General features: G+C 40.5%; 1 protein-coding gene across 6 annotated transcripts in view; it reads right to left on the bottom strand.

Moving 5' to 3' along the window:
- The window catches only part of GPHN (gephyrin), a 907,672-nt gene that overhangs the window by 140,205 nt on the left and 741,539 nt on the right, over positions 1–25,928 (bottom strand). For all 6 annotated transcript variants that reach the window (XM_030213888.1, XM_030213889.1, XM_030213891.1 and 3 more), the window contains one exon: positions 13,953–13,995. In XM_030213888.1, coding sequence (XP_030069748.1) covers positions 13,953–13,995 — 43 coding nt within the window. The remainder of the gene's footprint in view (positions 1–13,952; positions 13,996–25,928) is intronic.

The following is a 25,928-nucleotide window of genomic DNA, read 5'->3' as shown; positions in this document are numbered from 1 at the left end:
TTCTGATGAAGTATTTTCAGGTCACTGAGGCTCTGGAGCAACAAATTTTTCTAGTAGGCTTCAAACTGGATTTGGAGTGTCAACTGAGTAGGTCATGTGTCAGCTGAGTTTGTCCTTCTGTCTGCCCTTCCTCTTCCCCATTTTAAGGGCTAAAGGCCTTACAGTCCCAAAGGAAAGATAGGCTTGTCCTCAGACCGGGACCTCCAGCTTCAGTGTCAAGGGCTGCTGGCCAGTTTGCAACCAGTATTTTCAAAATGTGTTTGTTAGTGCACTTTACTTAAGCCCTTCAATAATTTTCAATGTCTTCAGATTATAAAATTGTTCTTAGTCTTCTGCTTATGATGCTGCTGTTTTCCATGTGTTTTTTTATTCTGATCAAACCAAGTGTCATTCAAACAGCAGATCATTCCTCTTTGTAGGCATTTAAGAAAATACAATCCATTTTGAATTATGTACAGTCTTGGATAACAAGCATGTCAGAGTGAACACGAAGAACGAAAGAAAAAATGTTTTTTTTTTTTTACACTGGCCATCACTAACATCCATGATTATAGGTCAGCAAAAAATATTGTTCTGTCCTCATACATATCATAAACACCTTTCAAAAACATACATCAGTTTAAAGAAAAAAAAAACCAAGCAAAGTTTAAAGATGAAGACACAGTAAGGGGTCCTTTTACTAAGGTGTGCTGAAAAATGGCCTGCGGTAGTGTAGACGTGTGTTTTGGGCATGCGTAGAATTATTTTTTAGTGCAAAAAATGCCGTTTTAAAAACTTTTGCTGAAAATTGATATGTGTCAAATGAAAATTGCCGCATGTCCATTTTGGGTCTGAGATCTTACCGCAAACCACTGACCTAGCGATAAGGTCTCACGCGGTAACCAGGCGGTAATGGTCTACGCATGACAAATTCCACTTGACACGCGTAGCTGCCGTGCGTCAGAAAATAAAAAATATTTTTCAGACCATCGTAGCGGACATGTATCAAAATTGAAATTACCACAAGGGCCATGCAGTAACCGGGTGATAACTCCAATTTGGCGCAAGTTGGGTGTGCGTAGGTGCCTGCGTGGCTTAGTAAAAGGGCCTCTTAGAGTCTGAAGGCAAACAGTTCCAATTTTCACCTTCTTAACTGTCTTCAGAATAGTGATATTTCTCTGTGTGCAATTATTACAAATTAATGCCATAAAAAGAGAAGAGGATGAAAAAAGCTCTAAACATACCTAGTAAGGTATGACCTGACCCTTTTGTAAGATATGGAAGCTAGAACCTTTATCACCGGTAATCATTCCTCCCATCTCTGTGGTATACAGCCTCCAAATATCAAGGCAAGAGTGCTAATAGCAAAACTCTGTTACTAGGAATATTTCCAAGCATAAAAGGAAATAATTTTTAAAATACCCACCAGGCTTGCAGGCCTGCGGGTACATTATATCAGATGGTCTGCAAGACAGTGTTCAAAGGGAAACTTGCCCTGAGCTTCCCTTTGAAAATTCAGAACAGTGGAGGAATGCCCATACTTTGTACCCATCTACTTTACATAAAGGTGCACAATACATATGCATAGTATGCATGAGGATTACAAAATTAAATCCCTGTGTAGACTTTTTTCCCCCCTAACCTACTTTGTGGTAAAATTACATGTGCTAAGAACATCATGCATACTTTTACTTGCATGAGGGGAGGGGGTGATGTGTACAATTTTCAAGCACACGTTTTACTAGGAAAGGGGATGGAATTTGATATATTACCTTTCTGTGGTTACAATAAAAATGGTTTACATATTATATATAGGTACTTATTTTGGTATCCGGTGAGTTCCCACCCAGACAGTTCTCACCTACCAATCCTCCCCCAAGATAATTCCCACCCAGGAGTTTTCCCACCAGGTCATTTCCCACCCTCGCTATCCTTTTTTGTTTTTTTTTTACCAGAGCTTCTTCATTTTGTTTTCATTTTTGTATCCGGTCTCTTGTGAATTTCCGTAATTCTTGGCAGTGCATCATGTTGCACTGTAGCGCTCTTGGCGGTGCATCATGACACTGCAAAGTGTTTGCAAACAGCAGAGGCTCAGCCGTCATTCCCGCTTCATCTCTGTACACTTGCACAGCAAACGGATGTGTACAGAGGAAGTATAACAGGAGAATAACTTTTCATAGGTAGAGTAGTAATTGGTTATAATTCATAATTAGTGTGTCATTTTGAGAGGATGATTATAGGGACACCCTAGCATGTGTTGTGCTCAACATTCAGAGTTTCTATCTGCCTATTTATTTTACTTATTTATGAATTAGGTTGAAACCTGGGCACATTTAAAATCTTTTTTTTTCCTGTGCCTTGGGGTTGCCTGCATGGGTGTAGTTTGGGAGGGCTGTGGGGGGGGGGGGGGGGGGGGGGGGGGAGGGGGAGAGCATTTAAAATTTTTTTCCCTGTGCCTAGGGGGGTGCTTGGATAGTTGTAGTTTGGGGGTAAGGGTGGGGGGGCATTGCCCCCCCCCCCAAAATGAGCTGCATGTCTGGAAGAGGAAAGGGAAGCATAAATGTTTTGGGGGGGGGGGGGCAATTCTCCCCAAATGATATGTAAAGGGAAACTGTCCTATGGCCCTGTTTACTAAGGCGCAATAGCGTTTTTAATGCACCTACAATTAGCGTGTGCGCTAACCGTGTAGGTGCCTACAGGGATATTGAAGGTCAGATAGTCGCTTATTCTTAAGTGATAGAAAACAAGAAATTCATATTGGAGATCAAGTTTCAGGTTTAAGGAATTTATAAACTGGTGTTCCACAGGGCTCTGACCTATCAGCTCTTTTATTTAACATTTACCTTAGACATAAATCTCAAAAATTAAAGTCCATGAATGTTCACGAATAGTTAAAATCTGGAACTTGTTGCGAGAGGATGTGGTAACAGCAGTTTGCGTATCTTTGTTTAAAAAAAGGTTTGGACAAGTTTCTGGAGGAAAAGTAGTCTGCTATTGAGATAGACATGAGGAAGCCACTGCTTGCCCTGGGATCAGTAGCATGGAATGTTGCTATTAATTGGGTTTCTGCCATGTACTTGTGACCTGGATTGGCCACTGTTGGAAGCAGGACACTAGGCTAGATGGACCATTGGTCTGTCCCAGTATAGCTATTCTTATGTTCTCATATTCTTATGTACATTATTGAATATATGCAGATGATATTCACTTTGGATTTGATACTTGAATTGATCTCATGGCTAAACATTTAAAATCTACTTTTGCAGCAATCATGGATTGCATGTGGGAGAATAAATTAGTGATAAATGTGGACAAACAGAAGTTATTTTAATAGAAGAAGTGTATGAAGAGACTATCCTGCTTATAATCGAACGAGAAAAACGCCCAAGTTCCAACCTAAATCGGGAGATGGACGTTTATCTCACAAAAACGAATAACACGGTATAATCGAAAGCTGAACTTGGACGTTTTCAACTGCACTCCATCGCGGAAGCGTACAAAGTTGATGGGGGCATGTCGGAGGTGTGGTGAAGGCGGGACTGGGGCATGGTTATCACCCAAACAGAGATGGGCGCCTTTCGCTGATAATGGAAAAAAAGTATGCGTTTGTAGCTAGAATTTAGGGCACTTTTCCTGGACCTTGTTTTTTCACAAATAAGGCCCCAAAAGGTGCCCTAAATGACCAGATTACCACCAGAGGGAATCGGGGATGACCTCCCCTGACTCCCCCAGTGGTCACTAACCCCCTCCCACCACAAAAAATGATGTTTCACAACTTTTTATTTTCACCCTCAAATGTCATACCCACCTCCCTGGCAGCAGTATGCAGCTCCCTGGAGCAGTTGTTAGGGGGTGCAGTGGACTTCAGGCAGGTGGACCCAGGCCCACCCCCCCCCCCACCTGTTACAATTGTGCTGCTTAATGCTTAGTCGTCCAACCCCCCCAACCCACTGTAACCACATGTAGGTGCCCCCCTTCACCCCTTAGGGCTATAGTAATGGTGTAGACTTGTGGGCAGTGGGTTTTGAGGGGGATTTGGGGGGCTCAACACACAAGGGAAGGGTGCTATGCACCTGGGAGCTCTTTTACCTTTTGTAAAAGTGCCCCCTAGGGTGCCCGGTTGGTGTCCTGGCATGTGAGGGGGACCAGTGCACTACGAATCCTGGCCCCTCCCATGAACAAATGCCTTGGATTTATTCGTTTTTGAGCTGGGCGCTTTCATTTTCCATTATCGCTGAAAAACAAAAACGCCCAGCTCACAAATTGTCGAATAAAACATGGACGTCTATTTTTTTTCGAAAATATGGTTCGGTCCGCCCCTTCACGGACCCGTTCTCGGAGATAAACGCCCATGGAGATAGACGTTTTCGTTCGATTATGCCCCTCTATACCAGCTATAATTGAGTTGAATGGCCATGATATTCATATTTCTGCAAAGGATCGTAGTCTGGGAGTTATTTTAGATTCAAAATGATCTTTTAAATCACATATTTATCAATTTGTTAAAAACACCTTTTAAAAAAAATGTAGGGGTCCTTTTACTAAGCAGTGCTAAAAAGTGGTCTGTGCTATTTTTAGCATGGCAGTAAAATGGTCACAATTTCTATTTTCCCCTTAATGGCCACGCACTAATTTCCCAATTTGCTTGTGGCCATTGGAGCGTGAGCCCTTACCACCACTTATTTACTAGGCAGTAAGTACTCCCCTGCTAACTCCACTCTAAAAAGGCAGTACGTGGTAATTTACCCATGCTACCCAATTAGCGCAGGGCACGCCTACTGTCCATCATTAAACACACCCGCATGCTAAAAAATATTTTATATTTTTTTAGCACAGGATTGCTATGTGCCACAATCACGGGATGCCGGAATGTATCCATGCCTTTTTAAAGTGCTTACTGCCAATTTGTAAAAGGGCCCCTTAGAATATTGGGTACATGGATAGAGCATGCCAATTCCAAAACTAGTGCGGGACACCTCAGCGCGTCCCACAGTAGTGCCTTTTTAACCTGTGGTAAGCACGCGTTAGCCCTTACCACAACTCTGTGAAAGGGCTTCATGATGTTAACTTATCTGAGAGGACACTACTGTCACACTGTATAACATTTTTTCTAATGCTACAACAGAAAAGTTGCAGTCAACAGTTTCTGAGTTGCAGTCAAGTTTCCGATGATTTTGACTAATGTCTCTCACAACAACCTTTATCAGCCTTGCTCTTAATCTTTGAAGTATTGATGAAGAACCAATATAAGAAGATTGCAAATTAGTAGATACATTTCTACCACCACAGACTTCTAGGGCTCCAATTATTTCTTTTTTGCAGTGGCTGTGTGGGTGGTATATGCTCCCTTGGACCTATGCCTTTATTCTCCTTGCCTGAGGAGCTAAAGCTATGGAAGACAGCAGTACTGTGTAAAGGTGAAGGCTGAGTAGGAAATGAAGGATATAATTGAAATTTATGAATAATCTAATTCTCAGATATACTGGAGTGACCTCAGAATTCATTATACTACATTAGTATGGGTTTTCTACATAGATAAAAGGTTTTTCTAGAAACAATTTTAGTTAACATATGCAATATTTGGATAATGTATAATCCTATATAATATGATCTGGCTAAGTAAAAACTGTTAGTGAAAAGTATCTCTTTATGATTATGTAGATTCTAATACAACATTTAATCTCAGTGAGACTCATGAATGGGATATGAGAGAAAAAGGGGAAGGAGTAATTCTATATGTAAAAAATAACATCAAAACAAATCAAAAACAAGGAGTGTAAGGAAGGGAAGAGGCATTGTGGGCTGCCTTGAAAGGAGATATGGTACTTCCCTTTACAACAGATTTGTCTATAGACATCTGACGTAAATGGACAAACTGAATAATGATCTGGCTGAAGATATCCAAAAGGTGATAATGGAGGATGTGGTGGGAGGATTTAGATTGATATGTGGATTGGAGTGTGCTATCTGCAGGGTTGGACTCCCTTCAAGGGTAATGGAGACTATGAAGGAAGGGACAATACAGGTACTTATGAATACCGGTTCCTTTACTGCCTCAGTGGCGGAGTCTGGGTTCCCTGTCATCCGTGTCAGTCAGGACTGCAAAGATGTATTCTCCTCAGCTAGTAAGACGTGGACTTCCTGCCAGCCATGCCACTGAGTTATCCACCAGCTGCACTACTGGTAACATAGTTAATTTCCACCACTATGCTCTTCCTGCCTAACCTCATCTACATCTAACAGATGGCATGTAGTGCTGCAAACTATATCCCATCTACCTATGCATTAGTTTCAACAAATTACCACTAAACACTAAGCTGCCTTTTACATACATATGGTATAAGTTGGCAAATTACTAGGGTCTAAAGATCTCTAGTACTGAAGGCTGAAGTGGCTAGCTACCACCAAATTAGCAATCTTAGAGACGAGAGGAGGAAAAAAACCACAATGAGGTCCCATGACACAAGGTGTGGCTTGATACAAGGCTTCAAATGAAACAGGCCCCTATGAACCTTACAACTAAAGTTATAGAGAAAATTTTTTTCATTTACATAGTGGTGATATGCATTAGTTGCACCAAAGTATACACTACAGAGTTGGTTTTGAGTCTAGATTTTGAGATATGAGCAATTTTCTTGTTGGGCAGGACAGATCTAGGCCATTCTTCTTACACCTAACAGCAAAATTCTTCCATTTACAATCAGAACGCCCTATGGAAAATGTTCCCTGAGACCACAGGAATAAACTGCTACGCTCTGGCAGAAGGTCAGACCAGAGGAGGGTCTGAGCCCGCAGAGATTGGATTTGTGCTGAAAGAAGAAGAAACAGCCACTGAGAATAGCACTGCCCTGCAGGATACGCATGGACAGGTGAACTGTATTTATTTATAACATTTACTGTATATCCCACATTATCTCAAAAACAAGCTTGAGTTCAATGTACATATTTGGTGCCCAAGAGGTATCCCTATAAATATACCTGAGAGAAGTGGTATAGGAGCTCCCCAGAGGAACATCAGAAGGATTAGATTTAAGTTGGAGCTTATATACTGTTTTGACTGTTTAATAAAGGTTTAAAGTACTGCCTGTTGCAAAGATGGAAGAAATAAAGTTTGTGTTTGCATAAGCTGCGACTACAGTGTATCTCTGAACATGAGGGTTCAAGCACCTCCCAAAACTCCACATCGCTATTCCAGGCCACAGACCCACTCCCAAGCTCGACTGAAGGTGAACTGGTATGTATGAATCAGATGAGAGTGGCCTTGAATGTGAAACTGAACTGAACTGATGTGCTTTGTGGCCTGGGGCCAGAGACCCGGATTACATTTGAAAAAAACCCCAAAACATACTCAAACACATTGGAGGGAAGGTTTAATGAGAGCTTTATTGTATTTTGTTGTAAGAGGATGAGATGTATTCAGTGACCTTTATGCTATAGTTTAACTGTCTTCCAGAAATCATAATTCCAGAGAAGCTGAAGGAAATTATTATAGATTCATATTCCCTCTTGTCTGAACAAGAAAAAAAAGATGTATCTAGTCTGTCTGAAGATTCAGAACCTCTTGAGACACCAGCATCTGCAACTATCGATGGATTTCACAAAAACAGATAATGCTTGAATGTCTTTCATCCTCAAAAAGTAAATTTTGCAAGTTGAGTGGAGTTTAAAAGCAAAATAATGTTTAAGATGCTACTTTTTGACCTGGCAGCTTTGTCTAGCATCTTTGGGCTCAGTTGCAACCCGGGCAGGTTCAAGTGCAACTCTTTTTTGCTGTAACTGGTATTTCCTTGCTACTTGCTTTTAGTTCAGTTATTGGCGCAATGATCCTTCGGATGTCTCCTGCTGGAAGCCTGGGCCCTAAATTGAGTTACTGGATGTTGCTCATCTTAAATGATTATGAATTTCTCCTACCCACTGAAGGGCTGTGAATGCCATCCCTGCAGCATTTCCAGCCCCAGTTGACTTGGGAAGTGAAAGAACTAAAGCGTGATTTGAACTCAGGACAGTTCACATGGCAGTGAACAGTACTGCTACTGAGTCACCAGGCCAGCCATGCATTTTTATTAAGATAGCTGTACCTCTAGAACACGTTTCTAAATAGGCATCGGCAGTTATGCGTCCCCTTTGTGTGTATATGTGTACCAAAAAGTAGCACTTGTGGATGTGCCATAGGAACTTTTCTATATGGGGGCATGTAAGTACTATGGCAATGCAAGGGGACATATACGTGGGCAAAGTATGGGAGGGCCACAGGCAGATCTCTCAATTACACACATAACTTAACAGAATACTGTAGGTTACATGTGTTGTGCCCTTGTCACATTTATATGCCCACAATTACACGAGCTCTGTGGCTGGTTAGCTGTAGGTTCCTACATAGAAGGTGAACCAATACCAGGTTAAGTTAGTAACGGAATCTGTGCACCCAGATGCTGTTATAGAATAGGCTCTCACCGTGTGGCATCAGGGCACCAATAAGGAGATGCCCATTTATAGATCTGCCACATTAGTGCTCTGTCAATGCCAAAGATATTAAATATCCCCAGAGATTGCAGTTTGAATAATATGGTGTATAATGTACTCTAATTTGGGGTCTCTGGGCACTTGCAATCTGGACTGTCTACTATTAGAGACAGTATAGCTGTTCTTATGTTCTTAACCACAGAATGTTCTGTTAAAAGCTTCTTGAGAATTGTGGAAGACGTTTAATCTACAAATTACCATGCAGTTTAAGAGAGATTCTACCACACATTTAGGAAGTGCGTGAAAGCCTATCTATTTGATCACTATTTGTCCAGAGGATAGATTAGATGTAAAATTAGTTTTTAATCAGTCGCTTTATATGATATATTGTTATAAATTGGGAGAACGGCCCAATCTTCTGCTCTTTTGTGATCTGCCTAGAGCCACATTTGGGTTAAGCAGAATAGAAGTTATCATGTTAGATTAGAAATTATTCATTTTAAAGTTAGAAATATTAAAATTAAGAAAACTAATAACACAGACATATAATGCCTTCGTCATTGAAGACGTTGTTCTACAATAAGGGGTAAGAACATGAAGCTGATGGTGGGTATCACTCAGGAGTAAGAAACACAAGGGAGCATTTATTTACAGAAAGGCTAACCCATAACAGTGTAATCGAAGAGGAAGTAGGAAAGCACGTGACAAGTACAGAAGATCCTTCATGGTGAGGAGGCAAAATTAACACTAGAGATCACGTAAGGTTTGTAACAACGTAAGAGAGAACTGGTATTTCTGGTGGTTATCTGCATTAATCGGGAAACCATGTTTTGAGGCCTATCCTATGGCTCCAAGTACATGTGAATATACTGGTGTCAACTTTTGGCCTCATGTTTTTAGCCTCATGTTCTAAATGCCATTATTTTACAACTAATGCAGACCAAGAATCGTGATTTGGTATATCCTCCAACCAAGGGCCCAGAAAGTGCAGTAGCACACCATTGCTAAACGGCAAAGCCCTATAGATCCTAGATACCGCCCTGTTAAGTTGCCCTAAAGCAATAATACTCTCAATAGGATATGTTCCCTTAGCCAAATCATGTAGGGCTTCCTTCTGAATGTAACACAATAATTGGAAGCAAGCATATATTTAGCTATCACTCAAGGCAAATCTGGCACAAGGAGATTCAAAGGGCACAATTTTACCCAATTTCACTGATTGGTCCAGAGTGCATACCCCTCCCCCCGCAACATCCCATATCAGAAAACTAGCATTACTCTGCCCAGGGAGAAATGCCCTATTAAACCGAATGGGTGTAAAAGAAAAATTGCGTTTAGCAATGGAAAGGTATGTCGAACACTCACCCATACCCAGAGAATAAGAGTTGTGTAACAATTAATTAGACTCTCAAAAAAGGGTACTGGGTCTGTCCCAAATAGGACTATTCCACACAGAATGCTGTTCCAACTCCACCTATTGTTTAACCTGTGGAACCCCAATCTAGTATTTCTCGCAGCAATATAATAAAAAAATAGGTACTCTCATACCCCCCTGACTCCTGGGGCTAAATAAAATCCTATGAGACACCCTAGGTGGACACCCTCCTCCAAATATACTTGAAAATCTGATGATGGAGAATCCAAAATATTGAGGAGGGTATAGCTATAGGAAGTTCCATAAAGAGATATAACAACCTGGGCAGGACCATCATTTTGATAGCATTAATGTGACCCAATCAAGATGGTACCATCCAGCTCCGAGTCTCCAAAGTTTTATAAATATCTTAAAAGTACTTTACTAAAGTTAGAATGATACAGCTATGAGCACTACACAGTGAGGTGTACCCCTAAATATTTTATGCACCTTTTTGCTTAAAGGAAAGGGAAGATCAGCTGCAATACTTGTTGCTGCAAGGAGGGGATTGTAAGATTAAGGATCTCCGACTTATATAAATTAACCTTAAAGCCCAAAACCTGACAATACACGTCTTCTATCACAACAGACGAGGATTGCTGCAGTCTAGTCAAAGTTAATAGCACATTGACAGTGAAGAGCATAATTTTATAGCTCCCTTGCCCACTATGAACCCCCTTCTAGAGCTCCATCAATAGAGCGAAGGGGTGATAAAGGGCACCCCTGCTGCATTCCCCTACCTAACAAAATAGGTTCTGAATAATGGCCATTAACCCACAGTGAAGCAAGAGGGGCCTTATACAAGGTTTGGATCCATTGCAAGAAATGGTCTCCTAGCCCCAACACATCAACAGCCTAAAGAGATAGGGCCAAGCAACTCTACTAAATGCCTTCTCTGCTTCTATAGAAAGAAGATACACTAGCTGTTTGGTAATCTGGGCCTTCAGGATCAAATTTAAAACTTTCCCAATGTTGCCTGTAGCCTGTCTCCTCATAATAAAGACCATTTGAGTTTCAGGTACAAGGGAGTGCAAGATTGTTTGCAGGCGCTCCGCAAGTATTTTAGTAAAGATCTTATAATCCACCTCAAGTAGAGCAATAGGTTTACATGAACCGCAATCTTGTGGGTCTTTGCCTGGCTTATGAATAACAATGACACCAGCTAGAAACAAGGACTGAAGTAGGTCCTGAAATACCCCAAAGGGATTACACAAGTTTCCCAATAGATGGAGAAGCTGATCAGCAAAAATGTTATAAAATTTACTAGACAAAACATCCATTCTGGGGGGCTTCCCCAGGGGAAGTGTGTTAATAGCCCAATGAACATCCAGCCTCGTGACTGGCTTAGTGAGATGCTCCTGAGCAGAATCAGTAAGTCTGTTTCCTCCTGCCTCTAGAAGGTGGAGCTGCATAGGTCACACACCACCTCTCCTAAGTCAGACCTAATATTTGCTATGCTAAGTTTAAATGTTTTCAATTTACCAGCTAATGACCTACTGGCTTTGTTGCCATATTCATAGTAACACTGCTTGGTCTTCCCAAGCTGATAACGTAAATCCTGTTCAAGTTCTTGTAACTCTTCCCTCAAAGCTCTCAATTTAGCACCCAGATCTGGCCGTGCAGCTCTGTTTTTCTGTTGTCCTTCCAATAGCGTGATCTGAGTCCTTAGAGGTTGTTCACACTGCAACTTTATTCTTTTTCTATGTGCTCCAATAGCAATTAACTGCCCCCTAACAACAGCCTTAAAGCATTCCCAAATAACCCCAAAGGAGTACAGCTCTATATCATTATCAACCAAATAATTCTCAATGCCCTTCTAAGTTTGTGATTGCACCTCAGGGTCCTGGATTAAACTATCATTTAAATTCCAGTGGTTCAAGGCAGGGGCGTAGCCAGACCTTGCCAGGAGGGGGGGCCAGAGCCCGAGATGGGGGGGCACTGTTAAGCCGCCTCCCCCCCTCCGGCAACCCTCCTTCCCCGCTCGATCGCGCCGACACTCTTAAACTCCCCCCCCTTCCCGCCACCAACCCTCCCCCACCATCGCCGCCAGCCCCGCTACCGCATGATTTATCTTGATTGCTGGCGGGGATGCCCAAACCCCGCCAGCCAAGAGTGTTCTTCAGCGCTGGAGTTAGTAAACTCCGGCGCCTTCATTCAAGAAAGTTCGTCTGAAGGATCAGCTGGTTTTGACGCATTTACGTCCTGCACGGGGCTACTTGCACGGTGCAGGATGTAAGGCGTCAAAACCAGCTGATCCTTCAGACGAACTTTCTTGAATGAAGGCGCCGGAGTTTACTAACTCCAGCGCTGAAGAACACTCTTGGCTGGCGGGGTTTGGGCATCCCCGCCAGCAATCAAGGTAAATCATGCGGTAGCGGGGCTGGCGGCGATGGTGGGGGAAGGTTGGTGGCGGGAGGGGGGTCGTCGGCAGGGGGCCAGGGGCGAATCTGCGGGGGCCCGGGCCCCCTCAGGCCCCACGTAGCTACGCCACTGGTTCAAGGGGAGCCCTAAAGGGCTCCTGTGCTAACTAGGCTGTGTGCGGCACTGCTCAATTACCGCTGGGTAAGTCCCCAACATTAAATATAAAAACAATTTCATGTTGCACTGGAAATGGTGCACGGTGGGGATGGCACTACTGCTGGCGTCAGTGGCAGAGCAGGACTGGTATGTGGCATTGTAAAAGGGCCCCATAAAGCAGTGTTTCATGTGTAGAAATAGGTGTTCTTTAAATGTTGTATGTAGATGCATGTAAAGTTGCATGTGTATAGACTGGACTGAGTAGAGGTAATCCTGGTGTACAGCTGAAAAGGCATGTGAAATTATATATATACTTTTGAAAACACACATATGCATTTAAAACAACCCATAAAATCTGCATGTATGCCAAAGAGAAGGTCCGAATGTAAGAATATTAATTCCCAGGGAATAGTTTTAAAACTGAAGCATGCACTTACCTGCATAGGAAAAATTGCACGTGCAATATTTACTTGAGCACTAAGTTATAAAATTATCACAAATACTTTTCCCCCATTCTCCCCCAGTGCCTAAATTTCAGCATGGATCCAAAATGCACACACAAATTGGTTAATGAGCTGTTAACTATCAATTATCAATCACTGACATTAATTGCACTAATTTGGTTTTACACGGGCATCTATAATACTGGGCGCTTAAATCCCACATGTAACTCAAAAGGGGGTGTGGCCAGGGCTGAGGAATGGGCGGCTCAGGGGCATGCTGCAAAGTTACACGCGGTTTTATAGAATAGCAGCATTTACGTGTGAAATGAGTTTTTTACCATGTAAAATGAGTTTATCTTGTTCAGCAGACTGGATGGACTGCACAGGTCTTTATCTGCCATCATTTACTATGTTACTATGCATGTGTTACTATGTCAAAATGCCATGAGTTGGTCGCTGGCATTTACACCAGGTTTCAGCTGGCGTAAATACTGGTGCTCACCTTTCAGGGCAGGAATTGGCTCTATGGGCTATTCTATAAAGGGCGCTGATCCCAGAGTGCCCTTTATAAAATAGTGTGTACAGCCAATTTTTTTCATGCCATATCTAGAATTCCCCCTTCTGTGTCTAAGGGTGAAAACATTTAGTAAATCTGGTCCTTTTTTGCAGGTATAGTGCCACAGGTTTTTTTTTCACTGACTTGTTATCTTCTAAGCATTCAAAATTCACTAGTTTCCAATCTGGCGCTAAAGGACTTAAACTGGTCCATTCTACTCCAAGACCGGTTCGGCAGCACACAAACTAAGGTGTGCTGTGTTGCATCATAATACTCCACAATTTAGTATTTAATATCATCAGGAAACTGATTAATACTTTATTTTACAGTCATTAAAATTAGAATAAATTTAAAGCAGTAGAATCTCAACATTTAATTAAAACAGCTTACTAGCCTGCTTGTGTACCACTTTAAGATATCTATTTTCTTATGCTAATATTCTGTATACTATTGAAGCTTCAGGAAATAATGTTTCCATTCTGCTCTAACCTAAGTCATAACAACTATGAGCTATGCTTCTGACTTAAGGGCTTCATTATCTCTCAGAATTGGCAAAAATCAAGGTGGTTGGAATACTTACTGGCTCTAAGAATGTTCTCTTTACTGCTGCACCTGGACTGGACCTGCAGAAAAAGAAAGAAAGAGAGAAAGAAAGAGCACAGAATCTGTCAGACACCAAATAGGGCGCCCAACATTCAGTGGTCTGAACAGAAAGGGCGAGCTCCTGCGACCCAGAGACAGAGATTTTATATTTTATTATGAGCTAAACAGAATGCTGTTTCTGATTCCAGGCCAATTGAACTAGACGCAATTCCCTTACAAAGCTTGTGTGTCATTTAATTGTTTGAAATGTATGCCTCCTACTGTGCCCGCAAAAAAATATATCCTGAACAACACTTGAACCCTCTTACCCTAAAATAAGCCAGGCTTATCTTATTATAGCAATTTTCTCTAGTCACGACATATCATATGAGTTGTGCCTGTGATTTTTTAAAACTCTTCTGGGCATTCTTTGATTGAAAAATATTCTTCCAAGAATTGGTTGATGACTTAAATATCTGGTTAAGCCATAAAAATAGGACCTTTAAATTCAAGGTGGTGCCTTTTGCAACACTATGAGCCAAACACAAAATCTAGAAGACAAGTTTCTAAACCATCATGTTTCTAAAACAAAATACTTCAGTTTTTTAAGTCATTTTTACTTTTTTGGGGAGGAAACAATGGGAGAAATTCTATTTTCTGTTAAAGAATTAATCTGTAATATTAAAAGAACAAATCCATATATATTTTAAAGAAGAGAAAATGATAGACTGAAACATTTTAAATACACTATTTAGTTCTACCTTGTAATAACAATAGCTTTAGTCATTAAATTCAATTAGTTATGTAATTAGTTATAAACATTTAACATGTTCTGGTTATTTAAGTGTTATGTGCCAGGAAATTATGAAGTGCAAAGCTGGGACCATAACGTGTAATTTTCCTGCTTAGAATTAGTACATCATTAGCACTCAATAAAATACTGTGCACAGAATTAAGAATTAAAAGTGTATGCGCAGGAAGTCTCAAGGCATTTCTACTGGGAAACCTCTTTCTTCAGTTCACAGAAGCCAGCCCTGAAAAGTACACAAATGTATATTCAGGTGGTATGTTAGAATCTAAGTACCTCTGTTTTGTAATGGAACAATTTATGATGCTAATGTTGCAACTGAAGGTGCTTTATGGCTGTTCTCCCTGGGAATAAAGAGTGTGATTATAGTTTAAATAATGGAGGTAAAAGAAAAGATGAAAAAAAAATGAAGAAGATGGCAGTGTTGCCTTTTGTTTGGTTCAGACTTGTTTCATCAGATTGAAAACCTGTAAGAAGCATGTGCAAGAGATGTAAGAAATTTGTAGTTTTTCTCCTCTTTGGTATAGAGACAATTCTGGACCAAAAGCAAGGAAAAAGTGACAAAAATATGACAAAGTAAACTTAAGGTGAGGGGCAGGGAAGGCAGGCAACAGGGTAAAGCTATGCAAAGGAGATGGTCCTAGAAAGGCAAACCAAAACGAATGAATTTTGTTGTCCTAATAAAAACCACTGAGAATAAAGAATGAGTGAGTGCTCTTCTGTAAATAAAGAGGTGGGTCGGCAAACTGTGGAATGAAGCTAGTGAAACACAACTGTGTCTTAAAGAAGAGAAGGAAAAATTAAAGAGGAAAAAAAAGAGATAAAAGTTCTAGCAAAGAGAAAATCAATGGCACAAGTGATTCAAACATAATACAAGAGAAGCTACCAAGAGGAACAAATGTTAGTGGAAATGACAGAGCTAAGAAAGAAGAATGGAAGTTGAGAATCATCACAAGAGTGGTAAGGAGCTCAAATTCATAGCGCAAAACAATGTTTGCGAATGGAAGCAGCTCCTTTGTTCAATAATAGTTACTCTCGAATCGTAGCCTCTACTTCTCCTCAGTTCATCTTTTAGCCCTTCCAACCTATAGTGGAGCTATTGTATGGACAAAAACAAAAAAACAATGGTGATGAACAGCGAAGCCCAGACTGGTGGATCAGTTTTTAAACATATATGCAGAGTATTAGTCTAACAGGGCCCAAATTACATTGTTAAATGGCTTATAAAGTGGGCTCCAATATAATCATCAGCAAAATAAAAGGCTCTTCAGATCCACAAATATTGTAGAATGCAGAAAAAAACATCAGATCCTAGAGTAAAGTTCTTACAGGAAATGCCTTTATTAACAAGAAAACCTGATGAGGCCCACGTTTCGCCCATTATTGGGCTGCTTCAGGGTTTTAAGAATTTACAAGGGGTCAAAGAGGATCTGACTCATGCTTGTCTGCACAATACTTCTGTCACTATATTGTAGAGGGGATTTTTTAGATCCTATTTGACCCTTTGTAATTGGTATTTCCTGTGAGAACTTTACTGTGGGATCTGCTGTTTTTCTGCATTCTAATCATTCCAGTTCTGTAACACACAATTGAATGTGAATTGTTAACTAAAGCGAAATTGAAACTAATTTTGTTTTATTCATAATTTGATGGCTATGATCTGTATTCTATATTTTTCTAATTTGGCATCAACAGATGGAAGTAAATCTGCTGTGCTACATTGTAATATCATCTGAGAGAACAATACAAACTAAAAATAGACCTTTGTTTAATAAAACATACATTTAAATTCTACTTCTAAGAATATAAAACAAAAATATTGGAAATTGAAAGCACTTCATGTATACCAGAAAGTTAAACTTAAGTTCCCAGATAATGATCTGCTTTTTACTATCTTGCAAGTAAACTTCAAAATGTCTTATCGACCTGAATGTGACTGTACATGTAGCAGTTAGAGAATGACACGGGGACTGGGACGGGGACAGGGACAGAGCATGCTGGGATGGAACCGAGAAAGAGCGCATAGGAATGGGGCAGGGACATAGACACAGCCTGCAGGCATGGAGCAGAAACATGGATAGAGAATGCAGGAATGGCGCGGGGATGGGGACACAGCACACAGGAATGGGGCAGACAGTAATGTTTTGTTTTTTGGAAAAACAAGCAAAAGTGCTGGCCAAAACTTGCACGGGGGCTCCTCTGCATTCCTGCCACCAGCACGTCTTCTGAGAAGACATGTTCTATTGTGGGAAGGACTGTGGAAGATAGGAGAGGTAGACTGAATCCTGAGATTGTTGCTGACTTATTATCCATACATAGATTGCTTCATAGGGCATATTCCTCCCCCGCTAGGGCATACAGAGCAGGCTGTATTTGGTATCCCGGGACATTTTAACAGGGTGGATTAGGGTTTCTTGGGGTAGTAGAAGTCAGCTATATTTGGGGTTGAAAGGGTACAGGGTGGTGGTGGTTATTATAGTTGCTCGTTGTTGTTATTCTTCTTTTCTATTTGTGATTTATAAACAACAGTTGTACAGAATATTGTTCCTTTTTATATTAAAAAATATTTAAATATGATTAAATAAGTGTTCAAGACTTGTGCAAATGAGGAGAGAAACTTGGGGATGGAGATAGAGCCCACGAGGACGGGGACAAACTTCGTCCCTGTGTCATTCTCTACCAGCAGTACGCAAATACAATAAGCTGACTTCTAACAAAGTGACCAAACAGCATAGAAATGATAACCCTAATGATCAGAAATCTAGGCATTTTCCAACTTGTGCTGCAGGATCAGATTGATGATTATCTATTTAAGCCTTATAAATAGGATCTTTAAATTCAAGGTGGAAACCTTTTACAACAGAGAATCTGTGGACAGGAATACTGGAAAAATGCAGTGACATTCTATAGGTTAAATGCATTTTCAATTTTTGTTCCTTATCAATTTTTTCTAAATGAAATGTGATTTTCTATTGTTGTATTAGAATCTACTTTGTACTTCACAAGCTTGTGTATTGGGTAGACTATGGCCATTATTTTAGAAACATATCCAGCATGTAAATAGCCATATTTAAATTAGTATATTGCATACACATGTAAATGTTAATTTCAGAAACACATTATTTAGGCATGTATATCCAACCATGTAGAGATTTCAAGGAGGTATGTATTAGGGAAGACTATAATTTGACTTCCCTATTTTATATAGGTAATGCATGTGTATGGTGGAAAATTTCTATGTCAGGATTTACACCTGCTCAAAGGTACATATATGGGCTCTTTTACCAAACTGAGGTAATATGTGGCTTAGCACGTCCTTACGCAGGTCATTCCTGCTCATTAAGGTAATTTTTTCTGTAGGGGTAAAATCGCCAGTTTTTCTATTTTCAGTATTAACAGCCATGCTCTAATGTTCCTATTAGCGCAGGAGCCCCTACTGCCACCTATTTTGAAGGTGGTAAGGACTCACATGCTAATCGCTTAGTGTGCGGCAATGTAGCTATGCTGATTAGTGCAAAACATGCCCACTGTCCTCCCCAGCACTAAAAAAAATACATATTTTTAAAAACATGTGCGATACTTTAGTGTGCCCCGCAGTAAGGCATATTTTTGCTGCTGTAAATGCTATGGGCATCTCAACATTTACCACCAGCTGATTTTTACTGCGAGCTAAAAACACTAGTGCAACTTTGTAAAAGACCCCCTAAGGGTGTCATTCTCCTTAATTCCATATATTTTACATCACCCTCTGAAATGAAACCACATTAAAATTATAGCCTTACTACTTAATTTACAAATGTAGGTTTGCAAAATGAGGCCAAATGAGCCCTTCTACTAAGAAGCATTAAGCACTTTGGGGCCCTTTTACAAAGTCGTGGTAGGGATACCGTGTATGTAGTGTGTGCCAAACCAACACTACCGCCCGGTTAGTGCACCCACCCAGCAGTAATTTCGAAGTGGTAGCAAATATTTTTCTATTTTCTACTGCAGGGGGCATTCCTTGCGGTAATCGGCAATGCGGCCAAATTGGCACATGCTGCAGAGTACCACGTGAGCCCTTATGATAGGTCAATGGGTAGCGGTAAGGGCTCAGGCAGTAAATAGCCACTCGCTACTTTTAATTTTAGCACACAGCCATTTACTGCCCCCAATAAAAAAGCCTTTTTTCCTAGCCGCAGTAAAAAAAAAAAAAGGCCCAGTGTGCGCCAAAAACATGCACCCACACTACCGCAGGTCACTTTTTACTGCGGCTTAGTAAAAGCACCCCTTAGGGAGGAATTTGTCAATGTGGGCTATCATTAAAACAAGCTATTTTACCACAGGTCCCATTTTACGCAACGAGACCTAGTTAGTAATAATCTGGGTTAACAGTAAAATAACCCGCGGTAAGTGCATTTACTGTTAGGGGGTGGGAAGTAGGTGGAGAATTCCAGAACACCTAGTCCAGTGATAGTGAACCTATGGCACGCAGAGCCCTCTCTGTTGGCATGTGCGCCGTCGCCTCAGCCAGTTCCAGCCCCCCCACCCCGCCCTCTGAGCACCAGGGTCCACCTCTGAAATTTTAAAGTCATACCTGGTCAGGGTTAAGGCGGCATCGGCAGCAGCAGCAGTAGTGAAACGCGTGCTGACTCAGCGCGCCTTCAGCCTTCCCTTCTGTCTCTCAAGCTCTGGTCCCACCCTCATTTCCTGTTTCTGCAAGGGCGGGACCACAGAGCTTGAGAGACAGAAGGGAAGGCTGAAGGTGCGCTGAGTCAGCATGCTTTTCACTGCTGCTGCTGCCGACGCCGCCTTAACCCTGACCAGGTATGACTTTTACATTTCGGAAGGGGGCTCTGGTACTCGGACGGCGGGAGGGTGGGCTGCTCAGGAAAAACTTTTGTCTTTGACGCCATTGGAGGAAGAGGGGAGGGGGACCCTGGCCGTGGAACTGGGAGGGAGAGGGGACCCTGGAACTCGGGGGGAGGTGGAGGGGGAGAGGGAGGGGGAATGGCACTTTGCGATAAATAATTAGATTTTGGGTTGCTGTTTGGGCACTCGATCTCTGAAAGGTTAGCCATCACTGACCTAGTCTATCCAAACAGAAAGTAAGAGATTTGGATCTTCAGTTGAAAGAAATAAGACTGAACTATTCTAGCCTGGAAGCAAGTAAATTCTAGAGAAATTCTTATTGGTATGAATACATTTCTAGTTTTTATGAATGAATTGTTATTGTGGACTTTGACCAGTGCCCCCAATATCTCTAAAATATATTGGGGGCAATTCTACAACTGGGTGCCTTTAATTAAATGCCTCAAGAAATACATTAGGAACCTATTTTATAATGGTAACTGGGCTCCCTACTATCAACACGCCTAACATTTATGGACCCAAAGCCACAGACATGGCATAACTGTGGGTGTGTAAATTCAGCAGGGATGTGTGTTACAGTATTCTGTAAGTTACACATGCAACTGGGAGCCTCACTCATGTATATTTCTCCTTGAATTTACTCACGCTATCACATTTGCCATTACAAAATAGTGCTTAAGTGCCCTGCTAGCACATATGCATATAAGGGCTAGCATCCTACACATTTACACATGTAAGGGGGTGCATAAATGCGGGCACCATGATTACAGAATTGCCCTTCACATGTTTCGTGGAGTTTCACCATGGCTTGTATAAGTTGCTGTGATAGCTATGTAAGTCCACTTTTAAAGGTAATGAATAGAAATAAACAAAAATGAAGATAAAATGATACCTCTTTTGGACTAATCTAATACATTTTTTGGACTAGCTTTCAAAGGCAATGCCGGAGAATGTGGTAAAGGCGGTTAGCTTAGAGGAGTTTAAAAAAGGTTTGGACGGCTTCCTAAAGGAAAAGTTCATACACCGTTATTAAATGGACATGGGGAAAATCCACTATTTCTGGGATAAGCAGTATAAAATGTTTTGTACTTTTTTGGGATCTTGCCAGGTTTTTGTGACCTGGATTGGCCACTGTTGGAAACAGGATGTTGGGCTTGATGTACCTTTGGTCTTTCCCAGTATGGAAATACTTATGTACTTATGTACCTTCTTCTTCAGGTCAGAAATGAGCAAAAGATGACAAATATCAGAAACATAAAAGCATTCCAATGACAGTCTCAGGGGGAAAGGTAGGGGTTGTGGGGGGTGAGAAACAGGGAAAGATGGGTGGGTGATTAGAAGGTGACAAAGCAGTATAATTTTATGGTTTATAATGTGATCATAGTCATACTGCTTTGTCACTCTCTGATCACCCCATCCATCGCTTCCTGTTTCTCATCCCCCACAACCCTACCTTTCCCTCTGAGCCTGTCATTCGAATGCTTTTATGTTTCTGATATTTGTCATCTTTTGCTCTACTCTGACCCAAGAAGTTGGTATTGCCTTTGAAAGCTAATAAAAATGTATTAGTCCAAAAAAGGGTATAATTTTATCTTCTTTTTTGTTTTATCTTATTTCTATTTATTACATCATAGCTTCTGAAATTAATTTTAAAATGTTTTCATTGTTATTAAATATGAGTAGTATAATAGTGTAAGAGTCTTGTTTCATGTATGCAGCATCCAAAAAATAAAATAGGCTATTATAACTTTCTTGCCATTGGTGGTTTAATTATTCTTAGTGATTATGACTGGAATCCTAATCAAATGCAAGGCCCACAGTCTGTATAATATGCTGTAAATGACATTAAACAGTAACACCCTAAAAGCAACTCAGATGATAAGCCTTCGGTCCTCTCCATCTATACTATAAACTTGTGATATGTAACTGGAACATCTAAAATTATAATATATCTGCTGGTAAGTACAGTAATATATGCTTATCTACAATACTGCAGCAAAGCCTTTATGTCTAATAAAGTGTTTCTAGCTCCTCGCTCTATTTATGCAGATGAGCTACAGTAGAAAAACCTCTAATGGCATCACATTTCAGCCTTATCAACAGGGAGCCAGAGTTACTGTAGTGACATCACAGGGCAGAGTATATGAGCTTAGGCATTTCATGTAACTAAGCAGATCACATAGATGACTTCATGGTGCACTGTGGGAGTAATCCATCTTGGTGGGTTAAACGCCATTGTACATGGAATCAAAAAACATTTAAATCTGAACCAAAGGAAAGCCAACATGATGGACTAATTAAAAAGAAGCAAAACCAACCACACACTGCTACTGAATGGGACTATAATTCTAATACGTAACACAAGAAATCAAACATCTAATGTGCTACATGGTCCTAATGCTAGTACGGGTCACAAAGAGAGAAAATTAATGTGTGAAATGATAGAAGCTCATGCTGCGATGGAAACAAAAATATGACTCAGAGAAGTGGAAACTTTTCACAACCATGACAATCTTTAGAAATGAATAGAGAAGCTACTTACCTTTAAGGTCATAACAAGATTAGCATAGTATTTAAGTCAGCTCTTCATTATGGGATGTGCAATTCAAAGTAATATTTTATATTAAAATGATTTACTGCTCAGAGAGGAGGTTTCCAGCCCAGTATGAAAAGCCAACTTTTCAAAGGAGAACACTTTCAATTCAGGTTTAAGATATACGAAGAACAAATTCAGAACATGAATATTGAAATGTTTTTACTTAAAAAACAAACCAAAATAGAACATGTATTTTAGATAACATTCATTTTCAAGAATACACGTGGCTGTCAGAATATAGAAGAGGAGGTGAAATCCACAATCTTTAAATATTTATGGGAAAATCTAACAGTGACAAAAGCATGCAAACTGTGGAACCACCCACAGAAACCTACAATGCACACAGACACAAGGGAGCAAGACAGGGGAAATGATGCTGGCTGAGGTATAATGAAGGATGCAAACATGCCAAAGCACAGCACACTAATGGCACAGCAATGGTTAGAAATCAGTGAATAGATATCTAACAGAACATCTTCCCTCACTTGCTTTATTATGAAGCTGCTGAAGATCATTTCCTATATGAGAGAAGCCAATGGGCACAGTTTATGATAGACCTGTATATATATCTCTACGCCTTTGCCCTTGGTAGTAAAGACATATGGCATGACATTGTACACTGCTGACATCTTTGTACATTTCAGGTTTCTCTGAAAGCAGGGGATCAAATCAAATGAATGAGATTGAAAGAAGCTCATACAATCAAAGAACTTGGTGGTACACCAAATTCTAATGAAATAAATAAAATAAATACATTTATAGAGAGTGCCTGGTTTCAGAGAGCAACTAGGTGACTACTTAGGTGCTATTTAATAAAGACACACAGATGCTTACATGTCTTTATAAAATAATAGCGGAAATCAATCCTTGATTGCAGGTGTGGACACTGACGGTGTAAATGCCATAAGAACATAGGAATAGCCATACTGGGTCAGACCAATTCAGGTCACAAGTACCTGACAGAATCCCAAATAGTAGCAAGATTCATGCTACCGATCCCATGCTTACTGATGCCCATGCTTAGATTATTCAAATACACACATAATTTACCCTCCCTGTTTACTAAGCCACGCAATGCTGACACAACCCATTCAAAGTGAATGGGTTGTGTCAGCATTAGCAAGCGGCTTAATAAACGGGGGGGGGGGGGGGGGGGGGGGGGGGAAGTTAGTGTCTTTCATGTGTGTATTTGTTATATCATACTGCATGAGTCGCCCAAACTCTGCCCATGAAGCGTTGTACTTTTACAGTAGATTGGTATTTATAAGATGCTCAGAGCTTTTTTTGAGGGGTACTTGGGGGTACTAAGTACCGGCAACCTTTTCCGGTGCTGCTAAAATTGACCTATGGCCACAAATTTTAATGAAGAGCTCAGGCTCAACACACCAATTCTGCCTTGTCATAGATCTGTGACTGGTTTGCAGGGTGGGCCTGGCTATTGTGGGGTGGGTCCCTCAGTGATCACTCACCCCTGAAGGGTGGCCTGGCATTTGAGTACCTGCACCTTTTTTGCTAGAAAAATTGCACTGAAGATGCTACATAAAATGCCACATACACACACAAATGACTTTAGAAAATCATCCTATGGGAGTTTAATTCTATAAAATATCCACTAACATTTTGTGACAATTATGTGGGTAAATGACTAATAATGTCATATACAAGTGTACAAATATGTGCATAAAATGCCAAAATCCTGCATGCATAAGAGCTATCAGTAATACACACATTACCTTACAAAGTATTTTATAGGTAGGCAAACACACAGGCAGAGACGTGGTGGGACTCGCACTTTTGCACATAACTTATAGAACAATAGAAGTTACATTGATATCGCTGGCATTAAGTGCACACACTTATACCAGGGCTATGGCTGGCCTAAGCTCTTGCACCTAAGTACATACATGCATATATATTGATTACACTAATATTCTATAGAGAAAAGTAGGCACCTATAGACCCCTAAATATAGGCACAGAGTTATAGAAGTATCTCTATGCTCCTAGATTCCGTAAACTTGAGTGTGTAATTTCATGCTTACCCCCAGATTCTATATGTGGTGCCTGAAAATCTGCGCGGAAAACAAAGTGTATTCTATAACAATGTGCACCTAAATTCTAAGTCGCATAGTTGAAAAGGGGGTGTAGCCATGGGCGTTTCTAAAATCTATATGCATTATTATAGAATACACCCGATCTGCGCCTAATTTAGGCATCAGGATTTACACCAAGTAAAATGTGGCCTAAATGTGTACCAAAAACTCCAAACAGCCCAGAATACTAGCCGCCAAGACTCATATTTGGAAAAACTAAATATGAAAGTGCCAAACCCTAAGAGAGAAACTGCACTGGCTCCCATTGCGTTCAAGATATGTACGCTTTATACAAAATCATTCACGCAGACGCCCCTATCTACATGCTGAACCTAGTGGACCTACCTCCCAGAAACGTCACAAGAACATCCCCAAATATCTCAATTTGCACTTCCCCAGCTGTAAAGGACTAAAATACAAACTGATGCATGCCACCACTTCTCTTACACGATCACGCAGATATGGAATGCTCTACCCACAGACCTGAAATCAATTGTCAAAACAAATAACTTTCGCAAATCTCTGAAGCCACACTTCTTCAACAAGGCCTACAACGAGAACCAACAGCTTCAGTGATCCCTTTACCAACCCAACCAATAATGAAAGTCCACTTCTACAATTTACCCGCCTAACCACTTCCTCTTTTTTCCCTTACTTAATCTCTGCACACTACTAACTGTATCTGATATTCTGGAATGACAATGTAATAACAAAACTATGTAAGCCACACTGAGCCTGCAAATAGGTGGGATAATGTGGGATACAAATGCAATAAATAAATAAATGTGACCAAATTTAGTCGCACGGTGAGCCACTCAGCATATTCTATATACCACACAGAAATTTAAACCTATAAATTTAGGTGTACTTTTAGAGAATACGCTTAGGCATAATTTTTTTACGGGCAGATTTTTCAGGTGACATATATTGAATCCTTGCTCTTAGCATGCAAAAATGTGCATGCACATTATAGAATAGTACCTGTTCCATGTTTCACATAATTATTAAATTAGATGCTAATAGACATTAAGTACCAATAATGGGCCTTAATTTCCACTAATTTGTAGTTATTCTAGAAAATTAGCACTTAAGTTCAATAGTGCGTAACTGCAAAGGGGGCGGATACATGGATGGGTCTGTGTAAGTAATAGAATACTAGCACTTATGACACAGCTGCAACATTTAGCTGCGCTCATTGCACCAGCTCATGAGAATGTCGAAATATGTTAGTATTCTATAACTTCAATTACATGCATAACTGTTGTCACAGATTGATGCTTAGGACCTTTTCTATAAAGGTTATGTTCCTAAATTTAATCACTTAAATTAGGAGCATACTCTATGCTCCAAAACAGATCATGCTTGTAATTAAAGAGAATAAATTTAGAAGTATAAATTATGTTCATAAATTAGGAACATAAATTTTAGAAGCGTAATTTAGGAGCATAACCTTTATAGAGTAAGGCCCTTTAGTTCCCAAATATTTGGCACCTAACTTAGGCGCACTTTCTTGAATTTACCCAATAGTGACAAAATCCAATAATTTGGTCTAGGCAGGAACTATGTCTAGATTCTGTTGGGACCAAAACCCAATAGTGTTTCACTGGTGGGAATTAAACATGCACATACC

Source organism: Microcaecilia unicolor, chromosome 9 (assembly GCF_901765095.1).
Source record: "Microcaecilia unicolor chromosome 9, aMicUni1.1, whole genome shotgun sequence".
NCBI classification, from domain to species: domain Eukaryota; kingdom Metazoa; phylum Chordata; class Amphibia; order Gymnophiona; family Siphonopidae; genus Microcaecilia; species Microcaecilia unicolor.
The sequence above is the reverse complement of the archived record's forward strand: the minus strand, read 5'-3'. Positions and strand labels throughout refer to the sequence as shown.